Raw genomic sequence first — 13,024 nt, 5'->3', positions numbered from 1 at the left:
CAAGACCGACACCACACAGCTGGAGAACCAGCCTGTATAACTGGGCCCGCTGGAGGGAAGGGATGCACGGGAGAACCAGAACCAGGACTGCACGGAGTAGACTGTCAGATCCTGAGAGGGTTTCTAAAGGGACATCTGGTGTTCGGAAACACTACTGCTTTTGTCCACAAGGACCACCAAAATCAAGACAAAATTAAAGTTCCTCTCTTTAACGAATCCAAGTATTTTGCCAACCGGGAACCGGATCCAAAACAGGAACCCGTTCTTACACTTGGGTTAAAATAATAAATATTCATACAACCAAACAAACCCTCTTCCTCTTTTCCTTCCTCTTGTCTAAACATGCTCTCTGATCCCTGGTCTCGTAAAAACTCTCTCTCTCTCCCTCTCTCCCTCTCTCGTTTTTTCAGGGCCAACCTGAGCGACTCGTACTTTACCAACAGACAGGACCGCTACGTGCTGCTGGAGAACTGCAGCGAGGTCGCCGACTTCTTCTCCGACCTGGTGGAAGCCGTGGGAGACATCTCCCTGCAGCTGCAGCCCAACGACTCGGTCACCATGCTGGAGGGCATGGTGCACCCGTACAAAGGTAGGTAGGTGTGTGTGTGTGTGTGTGTGTGTGTGTGTGTGTGTGTGTGTGTGTGTGTGTGTGTGTGTGTGTGTGTGTGTGTGTGTGTGTGTGTGTGTGTGTGTGTGTGTGTGTGTGTGTGTGTGTGTGTGTGTGTGTGTGTGTGTGTGTGTGTGTGTGTGTGTGTGTGTGTGTGTGTGTGTGTGTGTGTGTGTGTGTGTGTGTGTGTGTATGTACACAGACGCATGTTTACCCTCCAACATGTTTTGACACTGTTTGACACTTCATGCTCAGCTACGGTGGCAGCGGCCCGGTTCTCAGCAAGAGGAGCCGATGGATTTCGCTAATGGAGCTTGAAAGCTTAGACAGGCGAATAGATGATGGTCAGAGTGTGTGTGTGTGTGTGTGTGTGTACAGTGAGAAAGATGGAGAGAGCTCTTGCGGTTGGCTAGCCACGCAGCCGGATGCGAAATTGTCAGGATTTTCTCTACACACACACACACACACACACACACGCACACACACGCACACACACACACTCTGGTCCTATGTGTCCGTAACTGGAGCGCAGACTGCCAGGATGTTAGTTTGAGGGATGAATGACATCATGTCTGCAGGACTGGGCCGCTGTGGTAACGAACACCAGGAATGGAGTTGTGATGTCACAGTGTTGCTGGAAGACGATATGGAGTGGGAACTGACACACACACACACACACACACACACACACACACACACACACACACACTGGTGAAATACTAATCAAAGGCATTAACAACTGATGAAACACAGTGAGGCGTCCTGACGTACAAAAATAAACAGACAAGGAGGAGGAGGCGAAGTTTGAGTCAGTCAGGGAGTAACTGATAACCGCACAAAACCCTGTTGCTGCTCAGTTACCGGCAGTTTAAAGAGTCGGTTCACCCAAATTACAACATTTTCTCACTCTCCTGTATTGGTATCTACACTGCTTAATCAGACTGAAAGGCCATTTAGTTTCACTTCATTCATTCAGCCTGACATTGTGTTCATGTTAGCTGATTTCTTGTTGGGTTATTTTGTTTCACTTTACCTTAACCAATCAGTAGCGAGTAGGGCTGTCAATCAATTAAAATATTTAATCGCGATTAATTGCATTAATCTCATATTTTTTATCTGTTCAAAATGTACCTTAAAGGGAGATTTGTCAAGTAGTTAATACTCTTATCAACATGGGAGTGGGCAAATATGCTGCTTTATGCAAATGTATGTAAATATTTATTATTGGAAATCAATTAACAACACAAAACAATGACAAATATTGTCGTTTGAAAATGGCCATGCCAGTTTTTCCTCGTCAAAATTTAGCACACGTTTGGAGCGTTATTTAACCTCCTTCACGACAAGCTAGTATGACGTGATTGGTTGGTACCAATCGATTTTCCCATGTTGATAAGAGTATTAAATACTTGACGAATCTCCCGTTAAAGTACATTTTGAACAAATAAAAAATGTGCGATTAATCGAGATTAAATATTTGAATCAATTGACACTACGTTTACATCCACAAAATATTAAGTTTTTTGCCCTTATTCCGAAAAAGACAGTATTCTTACTAAGCTGTTTACTAATGAATGTTTACATGCAGCCGTGCAAACTCCAATTAATGTAAAACGCCCCCATGATGTACGTACGTCCTACGGCTAATCTGTTGATATCCAAGTCTTTCATAATGTTTAAAATTAGTTTCTCATCCGACTAGAAATGTGGGCTTTTTCTTTTGGGCGTTCATCTCTGCAAACTGTCGGCTAGTTGGTTTGTGTTCAACGCACTGAGCTGGACGTACACAGGCAAGAGGAATGTGAATGTCCTGTATACAAAGAATGCTCCTTAAACCTGAATAATATCGGCATATCCCACATGTCTTAACCGGAAAATGCTTCACTCGGAATAAGGCCTAATTCAGAATATGCTGTTTATCCGTATCAAATTCAGAATATCGTCATATTCAAGAATAAAAGTGGAATATTGGTGTGCATGTAAACGTAGTAGCTTCCAGTGGGTCTTCTCCGTTATGTAGGCCAAAAATTCACTTCACTTTCTGTCTGAACGCGCCTTTAAACCGATGGTTAAACTGATATACAGTATACAGTTTTAATGTCCATTTGTCAGCCAATCAGAAACAAGCATTTTCCACCAGCTCTTAAGCTGAGGTTGTATTTTCATTCCCATCAGCGTCCTCCTCTCTCTGCTTCATGCTCGTAAGCGGCTGTAAATTCTCTCAAACACTCTCCCAGCCCGGCTCGCTCTGACCCAGAGATCAGTGTGACCTGCCTCCCACTTAGCTTTGTGTTTGTTTGCACACTCACGTTTTGTGTCTCCGTGGCAACCAGGCAACAGGCAGGACTTCTCGGCGTCGGCGAGGAAGCGGATCATGGAGGTGGTGAACATGGCCCACGTGAGGCAGCGGCTGTTGAATGGCTCGGAGGACTCGGAGGACGAGAGGATGAGCGATGGCGAGGAGGACACCTGGGTGTTCCCTCTGGTCCAGATGAAACCTCTGGGGATCCAGGTGGACGAGCAGGTCACACAGGTAAACTCCACACCTGACATTGATCACATTTAAACCCAAACAATTACACAGAACACACCTTTAACGGCATGATGCTAATTAATATAAACTTTGACCATGCTGTTAAGTATTTTCTCTTTTTATCCACTAATGTCTTAAATGCTTTGAAGTTGACCGTTTGTTCATTTTCCTTAGTAACAAGTCATAAATACAATTAGATAGAGCTCCTTTATAGTCATTATGGGATTGTTTTGAACATGTGACTAATAAAATAATACATGACTAATGAATTACCATGTGACTAATAAACCATGGATAAATATTTGAACATTTATTCTGGGTTTGTTAGTCACATATTCTGGGAATGAACACAATAAAGAGTGATATACTGTAATTTACAGCTCCATAAAGAGTTGAATCAACACTGTCTCATTTAACATTTTTAAGTCTCACAACGAGAGGGCCTGTTGCAACAAGTTGTATTTATCACATTAACGTTTTTCCTCTTCGGTTGTTTTGATTTAGCTGGCGATGCAGGTTTACTTCTAGTAATGCGAATATTAGACACGTCGCTTGTTGGACTTATTTTCACTGAGAAATAGCCGCTTTTCTTGAAAGGAGCAGAGCAGTTTAAACTGATTTTCACACCGATTTTGTGTCCTCATGCGCCCAAAAGTTGTTGTTGCCTTCTGCAAGAAGAAGCTGACCACTGTAGTTTAAACAGTAAACAAGTTTTTCTTGCATCAGCTGCAGAAAATATTCAGAGAAGTGGAGAAAAAAAGGGAAATGAGTTGTTGATTTTGCATCAGAAAAATACATGAAATCATTTACAGAGTGGTGCATTACATGTTTTTAAAATCAGATTTTTATCTGGAGTTTTTGTTTGTTTTTAATGAGAAAAAAATTAATAAATTCTAGATTTTTTTAAATATAAGAAGCAAACATATTGAGCTAGTGCTGTACAATAAGAAAAATTCTTATCGACATAAATTTAATCAATTTGCAATAAATAAATTGTCTGATTCTTTTTTTAATAAACTGAGACAACCAGTTACATCTAACCAGGTTCAACCAGTAAACCAGTCAAACTCCAGTCAGGAAATAAAGAATTTTAAACTAATCATTCAGTAATTAATTAAGACAAAATAATCAGACGTGAGCAAACATGAGGAAGGAAATTATAATAAATAGCATGTTATCATCATTTATTGTTATCATGATAAATGTGACAAATCGTCCTGATAATGAGAGTTATGTAAACAGCAGTAAAATAATAATAACCAGCTCTTTATTAGCTTAGCAACCAGTTTCATTTTTATTTTCTTCACCCTCCCGTTTGTTATTAAACCTCCAGCGCCTGCTGACAGACGCCGGGCCGGACTCTACTGTGTTTCTAACATCGGGTTACTTCAACCTGACCCGGGCGTACATGCAGCTGGTGCTCGGGGCCGGAGCCAGCTACCGCATCCTCACCGCCTCCCCCGAGGTCAACGGGTTCTTCGGCGCCAGGGGCATCGCCGGAGCGATCCCCGCGGCATACATCCACATCGCCAGACAGTTTTACAACCAGGTGTGCCATCTGGGCCAGGAGGAGAGAGTACACCTGCACGAGTACCACAGATCACAGTGGACCTTCCACGCCAAAGGTGGGATGAAACAAAAGAACACATACTTTTTGACTAATAGCTTCAGAACTAACTCTCACATCGATGTGGCTTACAAGAGATTGCGATCTAAAGTCCCTTTTACACATTCTGGCAGTCCATCCCTGAAATGTTCAGGAACATTTCCTGCATGGGGTCATGTGTGAATGGGAGCAGGGATTGATATTCAAGGAAATATCTGTACCACCAATATCCCACCTCAAGATCTCGTAATGTTTCAGGGGAGATGCCGGTACGTCTGTGTTGTCAATGAAAGCAGTAACATGCAGGGACAAGCACATGAAAGGTTACATCCGTCTGATGAAAGACGCTTTCGCGTGGAGCGTGCAAACCAATCACAAGACTCTGCTGATGACGTATTTATAGCTGCAACGATTAACTGATTATTTGTCAACTATTAAATTAATCACCAACTATTTTGATAATCAATTAATCGATTTCAGTAATTTTTTAAGAAAAAAAAAGTTAAAATTCTCTGATTCCAGCTCCTTAAACGTGAATATTTTCTTGTTTCTTTACTCCTCTATGACCGTAAACTGAATATCTTTGAGTTGTGGATAAAACAAGACATTTGAGGATGTCATCTTGGGCTGTTAGGAAACACGGATCGACATTTTTCACCATTTTATAAACCAAACAGCTAATCGATTAATCAAGAAAATAATCAACAGTGAAAATAATCGGTAGCTGCAACCCGAGACGTATTTGAATCTGCAACTTGTTTACGGTTTAGCATTTACGTCAGTGCTTTCACGGGTAATTTGACTTGTCTTCTTCTTCATCTTCTTCTTCTTCTTCTTCTTGGTTTCAACATCATTCTTCTTCTTCTTCTTCTTCTTCAAAAATGGTATCCAATATCAATATTTTTCAAGGTATTGTATTAAAGTTATAAATTGCAGTATTGTGACACCACTAGCTGGATGTCTCTTGCCCCGTCTATTCCAGCATTTCCATGGCATGTGTGAAAAAGCACAAGACGGAAATGTACCTGAACGTGGTGCATGTGTGAAAGTCACTAGCAGTGCCAGTAATTTACCGGAACACTATGTGTGAAGGAGGCTGAAGCCAGAGCTCAGCAGCATCCAGACCAGTTTAGTTTGGTTCAGTGAAGATAATAAAACACATTACTCTCCCTGCTCTGCTGTTTCTTCTTGTGGTCCCAGCGGTATGTAGCGTGAGAGAAGACGGCTTGTACAGTCATTCTGTCGTAGCCTTGGGACATGGATGTACACTCACTCTCTCTCATGCTTTGGGGTTTTGGATCGACGCTGGGGATTTCTGCATGTGCTTCCTCTTAGTTGTGGTCTGCGCCGACAGAAATCCTGAATGCTGGAAAAGTCTCTCTGAAGCATTACCTCCTCGCTGGCTCACTCCGCTTCTCCTCTCCCTTACAGGTCTGTGGTATTACCTCCAGGGGCAGGATCGGCCTTGCCTCACTCTAATTGGCTCCCCTAATTTCGGTTACCGCTCGGTTCACCGTGACCTGGAGGCCCAAATCGCCATAGTAACGGAGAACGAGGAGCTGCAGAGCCAGCTGCAGGAGGTGGGTTAACCGCAGCCAGGAATGATGATGATGAATGACTGTGTGACTCGTTACTGAAACACACACCTGTGTGTTTAACTGTGTGCCTCTCAGGAGCAGGAGAGGTTGTACCAGCGGTCCACGGAGGTTTCCGGCTCCACGTTTGAGCAGCCGGACCGCCACGTCAAGCTGTGGGTGAAACTCGTCACTCCGCTCATCAAGAACTTCTTCTGAGACGCCACCAGGTCGTCACACACACTCACTTCACAATACATTTACTCATTTGTTTAATCTGTTAAAGGATGAAATTTGGTTTATTACAAGTTATTTTCTTGTTGGCGAGAAAAAAGTCTGATCAGACTCTTTTTAAAGCTGCACCAATCAATAATGTTTAGGGCTGTCAATCGCAAATTAATCGCACATTTTTGTGTACCTTAAAGGGAGATTTGTCAAGTATTTAATAATCTTATCAACATGGGAGTGGGCAAATATGCTGCTTTAGATACATATATGTATATATTTATTATTGCAAATCAATTAACAACACAAAACAATGACAAATATAGTCCAGAAACCCTCACAGGTACTGCATTTAGCATAAAAATATGCTCAAATCATAACATGGCAAACTGCAGCCCAACAGGCAACAACAGCTGTCAGTGTGTCAGTGTGCTGACTTGACTATGACTTGTTATGACCAAACTGTTATTTCTTTATAGCAGACCGTTGCTATGTATAACAGACTGTTTCTATGTATAACAGACTGTTGCTATGGGCGCAGTTCTGATGTCGGACTCTGGCGGATCGTTTTTGCGTCAAATTTTTGATTTCTTAAAGATCGGGTTGACGATGTTGGAAAGCTAGCATAATTTGAAAGTACCTTCGCCTCAGGAGCTCCGTCTAAACCCCCACTCCTCCCCTCGGGGCTCCTTCCAAGGCAACGCCCCCCCCACACACACACACACACACACACACATGCACGTGCGCCGCCGCATCCTAACTACTTCACAGACACAGAGCGGAGAGAGGACCTCAACTCAACAACGCTACCTCATGACAAGTAACCGCGGCAGTGCTACTGCAGGGCTGAGTTTTCTCTTCCATTCTCCAGTAAACGTGTGGCGGCGACGCGCTTTGAGTTCAGGCTGGTGCAACGCCAAGGCTAGAGTACAGGCAGGGAGACAGAGAGGCATCTGATTGGTTCTTTCCAAGCGGACCGCGAGGCAGTGATTGGTAGACGTTTTTACAGGATTACAGCAGCTACAGATGACGGCTCTTTTCCGGTCCTTTTTCAGAGCTCATCAGTAATGGATCGCTGTCGGGGTGTAAAGACCATTTCAACCAATATAACAAATAGTGTAGACTGGAGAACATCGTCAACCCTGCCTTTAAGTAAGTAGCCGTGTAATAAGTGGGATAATGTACAGCTAGCGGGTCACTGTTGTGAAATAAACCCCTTAAGAGCGATGCAAGACCCCTCCGCATCCTGTCGGGGTTTATTTCACAACAATGACCGGCTCGCTGTACATTATCACCTGATTATTGAATCTGTATCGTGATGCGTATTGTGTCGCCAGCTTCTTGCCAATACACAGCCCTAGTTTGCAGTTTATCCCGCCGCCCTCGAGTGACCAAAAAAAATAATTATTGCTGCTTTGAACAAACCTCGATGTCAGCCAAACATCAGAAAGAGAAAGGCAAACTGCCAAATAAAGTGGTTAGATAATCATGCTTACGTGTTTAAAACCAGTCTGATTGGCTACTTGTACTCTACAAAGTAATGATGACACTGTAAGATTAACCAATATACGGTTAATCTTTCTGTGTCATCATTACTTTGTAGAGTACAAGGTTATCGTAGAGGCTGAAATTTCAACTTTCAAACTTCCAAAATAACTGAAATGATCAAATACATGTAGTGGAGTAGAAGTATAAAGTAGCAGAAAATGGAAATACTCAAGTACAGTTTTAAGATACTTGTACTTTTACATAAGTACAGTACTTAAGTGAATGAACTTAATGACTTTCCACTACTTGGTTATTAATAGTTATCCAATAAGAATAAGTTATAATAAACCAGAATTAAATTAAATGAATTAATTAAAGTAGAATAAATACAGCTCTGAACATACTGTAATGAAACACACACACGCACACACACACACACACACGCACACAAAGTAAAACAGGCTGTGGCTTCTTAGAAATGCCTGCAGTCATTGTGGCGAGTCCCAAATCGCAGGTCCCGGCCTCGTCTTCCCAGCAGCCCAAATCACCCAAGTGAGAGCAGGGACAGCGGGTCGGCTGATTCACTCCTGTCAAGAAGTGAGTCAGCGCCGTGTTATGGTGATGATCTGACACTGTGGTCTGTGTTGCCCTGCGTCCTGTCAGGACTTGGCGAGGTGAAGTCAGAGGGTTCGTCGACCCAGAAGCATCAGTCATGAGTTTGTTTTTGTGTAATAAGTACAGGGAGACGGTAAAAGACACACAAAAAACATCAACTACTCACTCGGGGGGGGGGGAAGGAAGATACGTTTCATAAACTCAAGGTTTCGCTGAGAGGAACCTGTCAAGAGCACAGCTGTTATTTTCTCAGAACAGGAAGTATCACATGCTGGATAATGCCGGTAAATGGGTGGTGTCCTAATGCTACCTGAACGGTCAAAGAAAACAATAAAAAAAAAAACTGTTTGTGTGATCTGCTGCCAGGAGGAAACAAGTCATGAATGGATCCTCTTTCAGAATACTTCTCAGGCAACGATGTGAGAAGCAGCACATTCAGGTCTATTGTTGTAAAATGTTGAAAGGACTTGGGGAAATCCTTGTTTTACCAGCACGGTGATGCAAAGACACACACACACACACACACACACACACACACACACACACACACACACACACACACACACACACACACACACACACACACACACACACACACACACACACACACACACAGAGAGGTTTGGCATATGAGAGTTCTCCGTGACCTCGGGCTAAAAGTCGTGTTGAACGCTAAACATGTTTTAATGACAACAGAAAAGGCTCTTTAGGGTCAAATGATACGAAGACGGTGAGCTGGAAATACAAACAGCTGCGACATTTGATCAGAATCAGTCTGAACAAACGTATTATGTTATTACAGTGATTTCTTTTAAGACTCATTTGATTTCTGAATGGCACCAGAGTATATCTACTATTTTAAAATGCACCGTTTTCATAGTCCTAGTTTTGTGCGGTGGCCCTGAGAGATCAACGCACTGCAAATTAAGAAAATATCTTCACCAATTTGACAACACGTGCAGAAAATATGAATAAAATATCGGACACAACACTCCCCCTTGTCTTAATAAACTATATAAACAGCATTAAATCTATCTATAACTCGTTAGAAAGCTCAGCTGCTTTTTAAAAAGTAATCTTCTTCAGCGATTTTCTGATAAATGGTTGATTATTCCACTAAATAGTTGCTGCTTGAGCACCACATGTGTATTCATCCACGAGTGAAAATAGTCCCAAACAAATGCACATTTTCAATTTTGCTTAATCATTTTTAAAAACAACCTGTTTTTAAAGATTCACGTCTTTAGTAGGAACCGGTGGGATCGGGGCTGAGAGCCACAGACAGGATAGGGAAGTCAGAAAATATTCAGAGGTGGACTAAAATGGTTTGTTTTGATCTTTTCAGGGGAGTTATTGACAATAAGTAAATAAATAAATGCAGAATAATGCCGGCCTTATCCTTTATGGATCTGTTCCAGTAGTTGTTGAAGTACATACTGAAGGCCAGGATGAGTTTTTCATTTCATGTTTCTAAACTTTGAGAAAGCATCTGAAAGGTGAATGTGTTTTTTTATTTAGGTTGTATTATAATCTTTAACATTCTGTATCATTTAATGTCCAAAGGGATGAGCTTAGATGCTAAATGTAAGTGAAGTTGCCTTTCCTCCTGATCCTTTAACAAGGTCTCTAACAGTTTTTCTCTTCAGTTGTTGGTGTCTAAAACAACTTTTAATGTATTTATTGTTTATCAGGTAAAATACGGATATAAATTGTTATATAGGAAAGAAGAAATGAAACCAATATAATGCATAATAGTCCCTGTTCCTGGTCAGGCTTTTAAATACAGATTAAAACAAGTAAATCCACATTAAAACAACGGAACACGATACGCTTACTTCAGCCTATTTAATAGAAAGGCAAAAAAAAGTTGTTTTTCTGTCCCATGTTTTATTCCGGCCAGTAATTTCATTAGTACCTGTATTTTTCGATCATGTTTTTAACAAAGTACTGACTGACTGTCTGGATGTTGTTAGTTAGATCAGTTTGTTCACTCTACCTCATGTTTTGCATCCATCTGGCATTGTCATCTGTATTTACTGCTTATCTCTTTTCACGTTTTTTTTTTTCCTGATGGGAAAAACAAAACATGGCCCTCCAACAATAGCTTTGCCGGTTATAAGAATAAAAAAAAAAATCCTTATCAGCAGAGCAGGCTGTCAATTGTTAGAGACTAGTGACGAGAGGTTGGAGCCTCTCCAAACATTATGAACAGCCTCTTCTGAGGGTCAGTAAGGTCAAAATACAGCTGATGTATACAGATGTCCACACAGTTATGTTGAATCCTTGTTGTGATGGAGCTGTCTGCCCTCTAGTGGTGAAACTGGGATTTCCCACTGTGGTTTCACACATTGAACTAACCCCCTTGAGACCCATCAATGGTTGGTTACAATCAGGGCTCGTATTTATCTGCTAAAGGGACTTTTTGTATTTAAGTGAAAAATAACTTGTACCTACAAAAATAAAAAATATTCACGTTTCTTTGCATTAAAAAATGATTTTAAATGTAAGACAGCTCCAGAGGTAGTATGTCATAAAAAATCATAGTATAGTATGTCATAAAAAATATTTTTTTAAAAATAAATAAAAAATCATAGTATAGTGTCATAAAAAGTAAAAAAAACAAAACATAGTATAGAATGTCATAAAGAATCATCTAAAAAATCATATTATGGTATGTCATGAAAAATAAAAAAAAACATAGTATAGTATGTCATAAAAAAATCATTAAAAAAACATAGTATAGTATGTCATAAAAAGATCATTAAAAAAACATAGTATAGTATGTCATAAAAAAAACATAGTATAGTATGTCATAAAAAGTAAAAAAACAAAAAACATAGTATAGTATGTCATAAAAAGTAAAAAAAAATTCATTAAAACAAAACATAGCATAGTGTGTCATAAAAAAATCATAGTATAGTTTGTCATAAAAAAAAACATTGTATAGTATGTCATAAAAAGTAAAAAAAAAAAAAAAAAATAGTATGTCATAAAAAACATTAAAAAGTCATAGTATGGTATGTCGAAAAAAGCAATAAAAAAAAGTCATAGTATGTATTTACATGTGTTTCAGTCAAAATATTTCAACTGAACATAACAGCCATGTTATTGATGTTGTTGATAACAACAAACCACCAACTTCATCACTCAGTCACATTGTAGGAACATAAATAAATACTGAACGTGTTTCTCTGTGTTTTGTGCAGGTGGCGTGAGGCTTCGGTTTTCTTCAGTCCTGAGGTTAAAGGTCTAGTTGGAGGTCGTGCAGACGGGACACTCGAGTATCGCCGGCATGCTGGGAGTCTTTAGCCTCACCTCGGCTATAACCCTCTTCAGTGTGTTCCAGGAAGTGACTCTCTCACACAAACACACACAAGAGGATGTATGTGGTGTAAATCTTCTGTTTTGTGTTTAAACTCCAGGTCCTGTTGTTTACCTGCACAACTGTTACTCCCTTAGATTGTTTATATATTAACACCTGACGTCATCACACTGTGGTTTTCTGTTTCTTTTTTTTTTAGTATTACTAACTTCAAGCATTTCAAAAAAACTACTTCTACTACTGCACATACATCTCTACAAGCACATGCTGCATGTATAAGATCATAGTAGAGACTTCATCAGTGAATGTCCCTGATGTAAAGAAGACTGTGATGATAAACAGATGGGGTGTGGTGAAGAATTACAATCCCTTGCGGAGCCTTAATAACTGTTTTTCAGAGAGTTTACAGCAGTAATCAATGCTAACTGTACAGTGTCTATGTGTTATTATCTTTGTAAATTAAAGGATGATGTGGTGAGTTTTTAAAATGACTTCAAATGCGTGACCCTTTTTGTTTGTTGCGATGGCTGATTTCACTGAAATATGTTGAGTTGCGACATGTCAGCTTGTAGAATACATCCGCGTTCTTCTAAAGTCGTCTGTTTTCTGTTAAAATCAAAAGTCTTTTACTGGAAGCGCCCTGCTCGGCCGCTGACAACAGCGCGATCGCTGTACGGGAAATGATTAGATGTAGATAAGAAAAGCAGGAAATAACTGTGTGGGCAAAACGTTGATAGTGTGACAATATGTAGAGATTGACTGACAGTTTCGTCAACACGGTGTCAAAATCTTATGCTTGAATACTCGAGCTGTTGCAGCTGCACGTTCACACTAGATGAGCACTTTTATACCTGATCATTAGTCTTTATAATAGGGGACTGCATCTTCAAATATCGTGGTCCAAGTAGCGTAAAACCATCCTGAAACGAAAAACAAACAACTCAAATCTGGTTTGACAAACACATTTTCATCACAAGGTCCACTTACTTGTTGTTTCTGAAGTTTCAGCTCAAACTGGATCTAGATTTGATTTTAAAATGGCAAAAACAGGTGT

General features: G+C 40.5%; 1 protein-coding gene across 1 annotated transcript in view; it reads left to right on the top strand.

Annotated features, from left to right (window-relative positions):
* The window catches only part of LOC119479776 (CDP-diacylglycerol--glycerol-3-phosphate 3-phosphatidyltransferase, mitochondrial), a 29,184-nt gene extending 16,716 nt beyond the window's left edge, over positions 1-12,468 (top strand). The window contains exons 6-11 of the mRNA XM_037755720.1: positions 411-589; positions 2,941-3,140; positions 4,474-4,765; positions 6,178-6,326; positions 6,420-6,550; positions 11,855-12,468. Coding sequence (XP_037611648.1) covers positions 411-589; positions 2,941-3,140; positions 4,474-4,765; positions 6,178-6,326; positions 6,420-6,539 — 940 coding nt within the window. The 3' untranslated portion in view covers positions 6,540-6,550; positions 11,855-12,468. The remainder of the gene's footprint in view (positions 1-410; positions 590-2,940; positions 3,141-4,473; positions 4,766-6,177; positions 6,327-6,419; positions 6,551-11,854) is intronic.
* Positions 12,469-13,024: the final 556 nt, after the last annotated feature.

This window comes from Sebastes umbrosus, chromosome 20 (assembly GCF_015220745.1).
Source record: "Sebastes umbrosus isolate fSebUmb1 chromosome 20, fSebUmb1.pri, whole genome shotgun sequence".
Taxonomy (NCBI): Eukaryota; Metazoa; Chordata; class Actinopteri; order Perciformes; family Sebastidae; genus Sebastes; species Sebastes umbrosus.
Note: the sequence above shows the minus strand (reverse complement) of the source record. Positions and strands in the feature narration are given on the sequence as shown.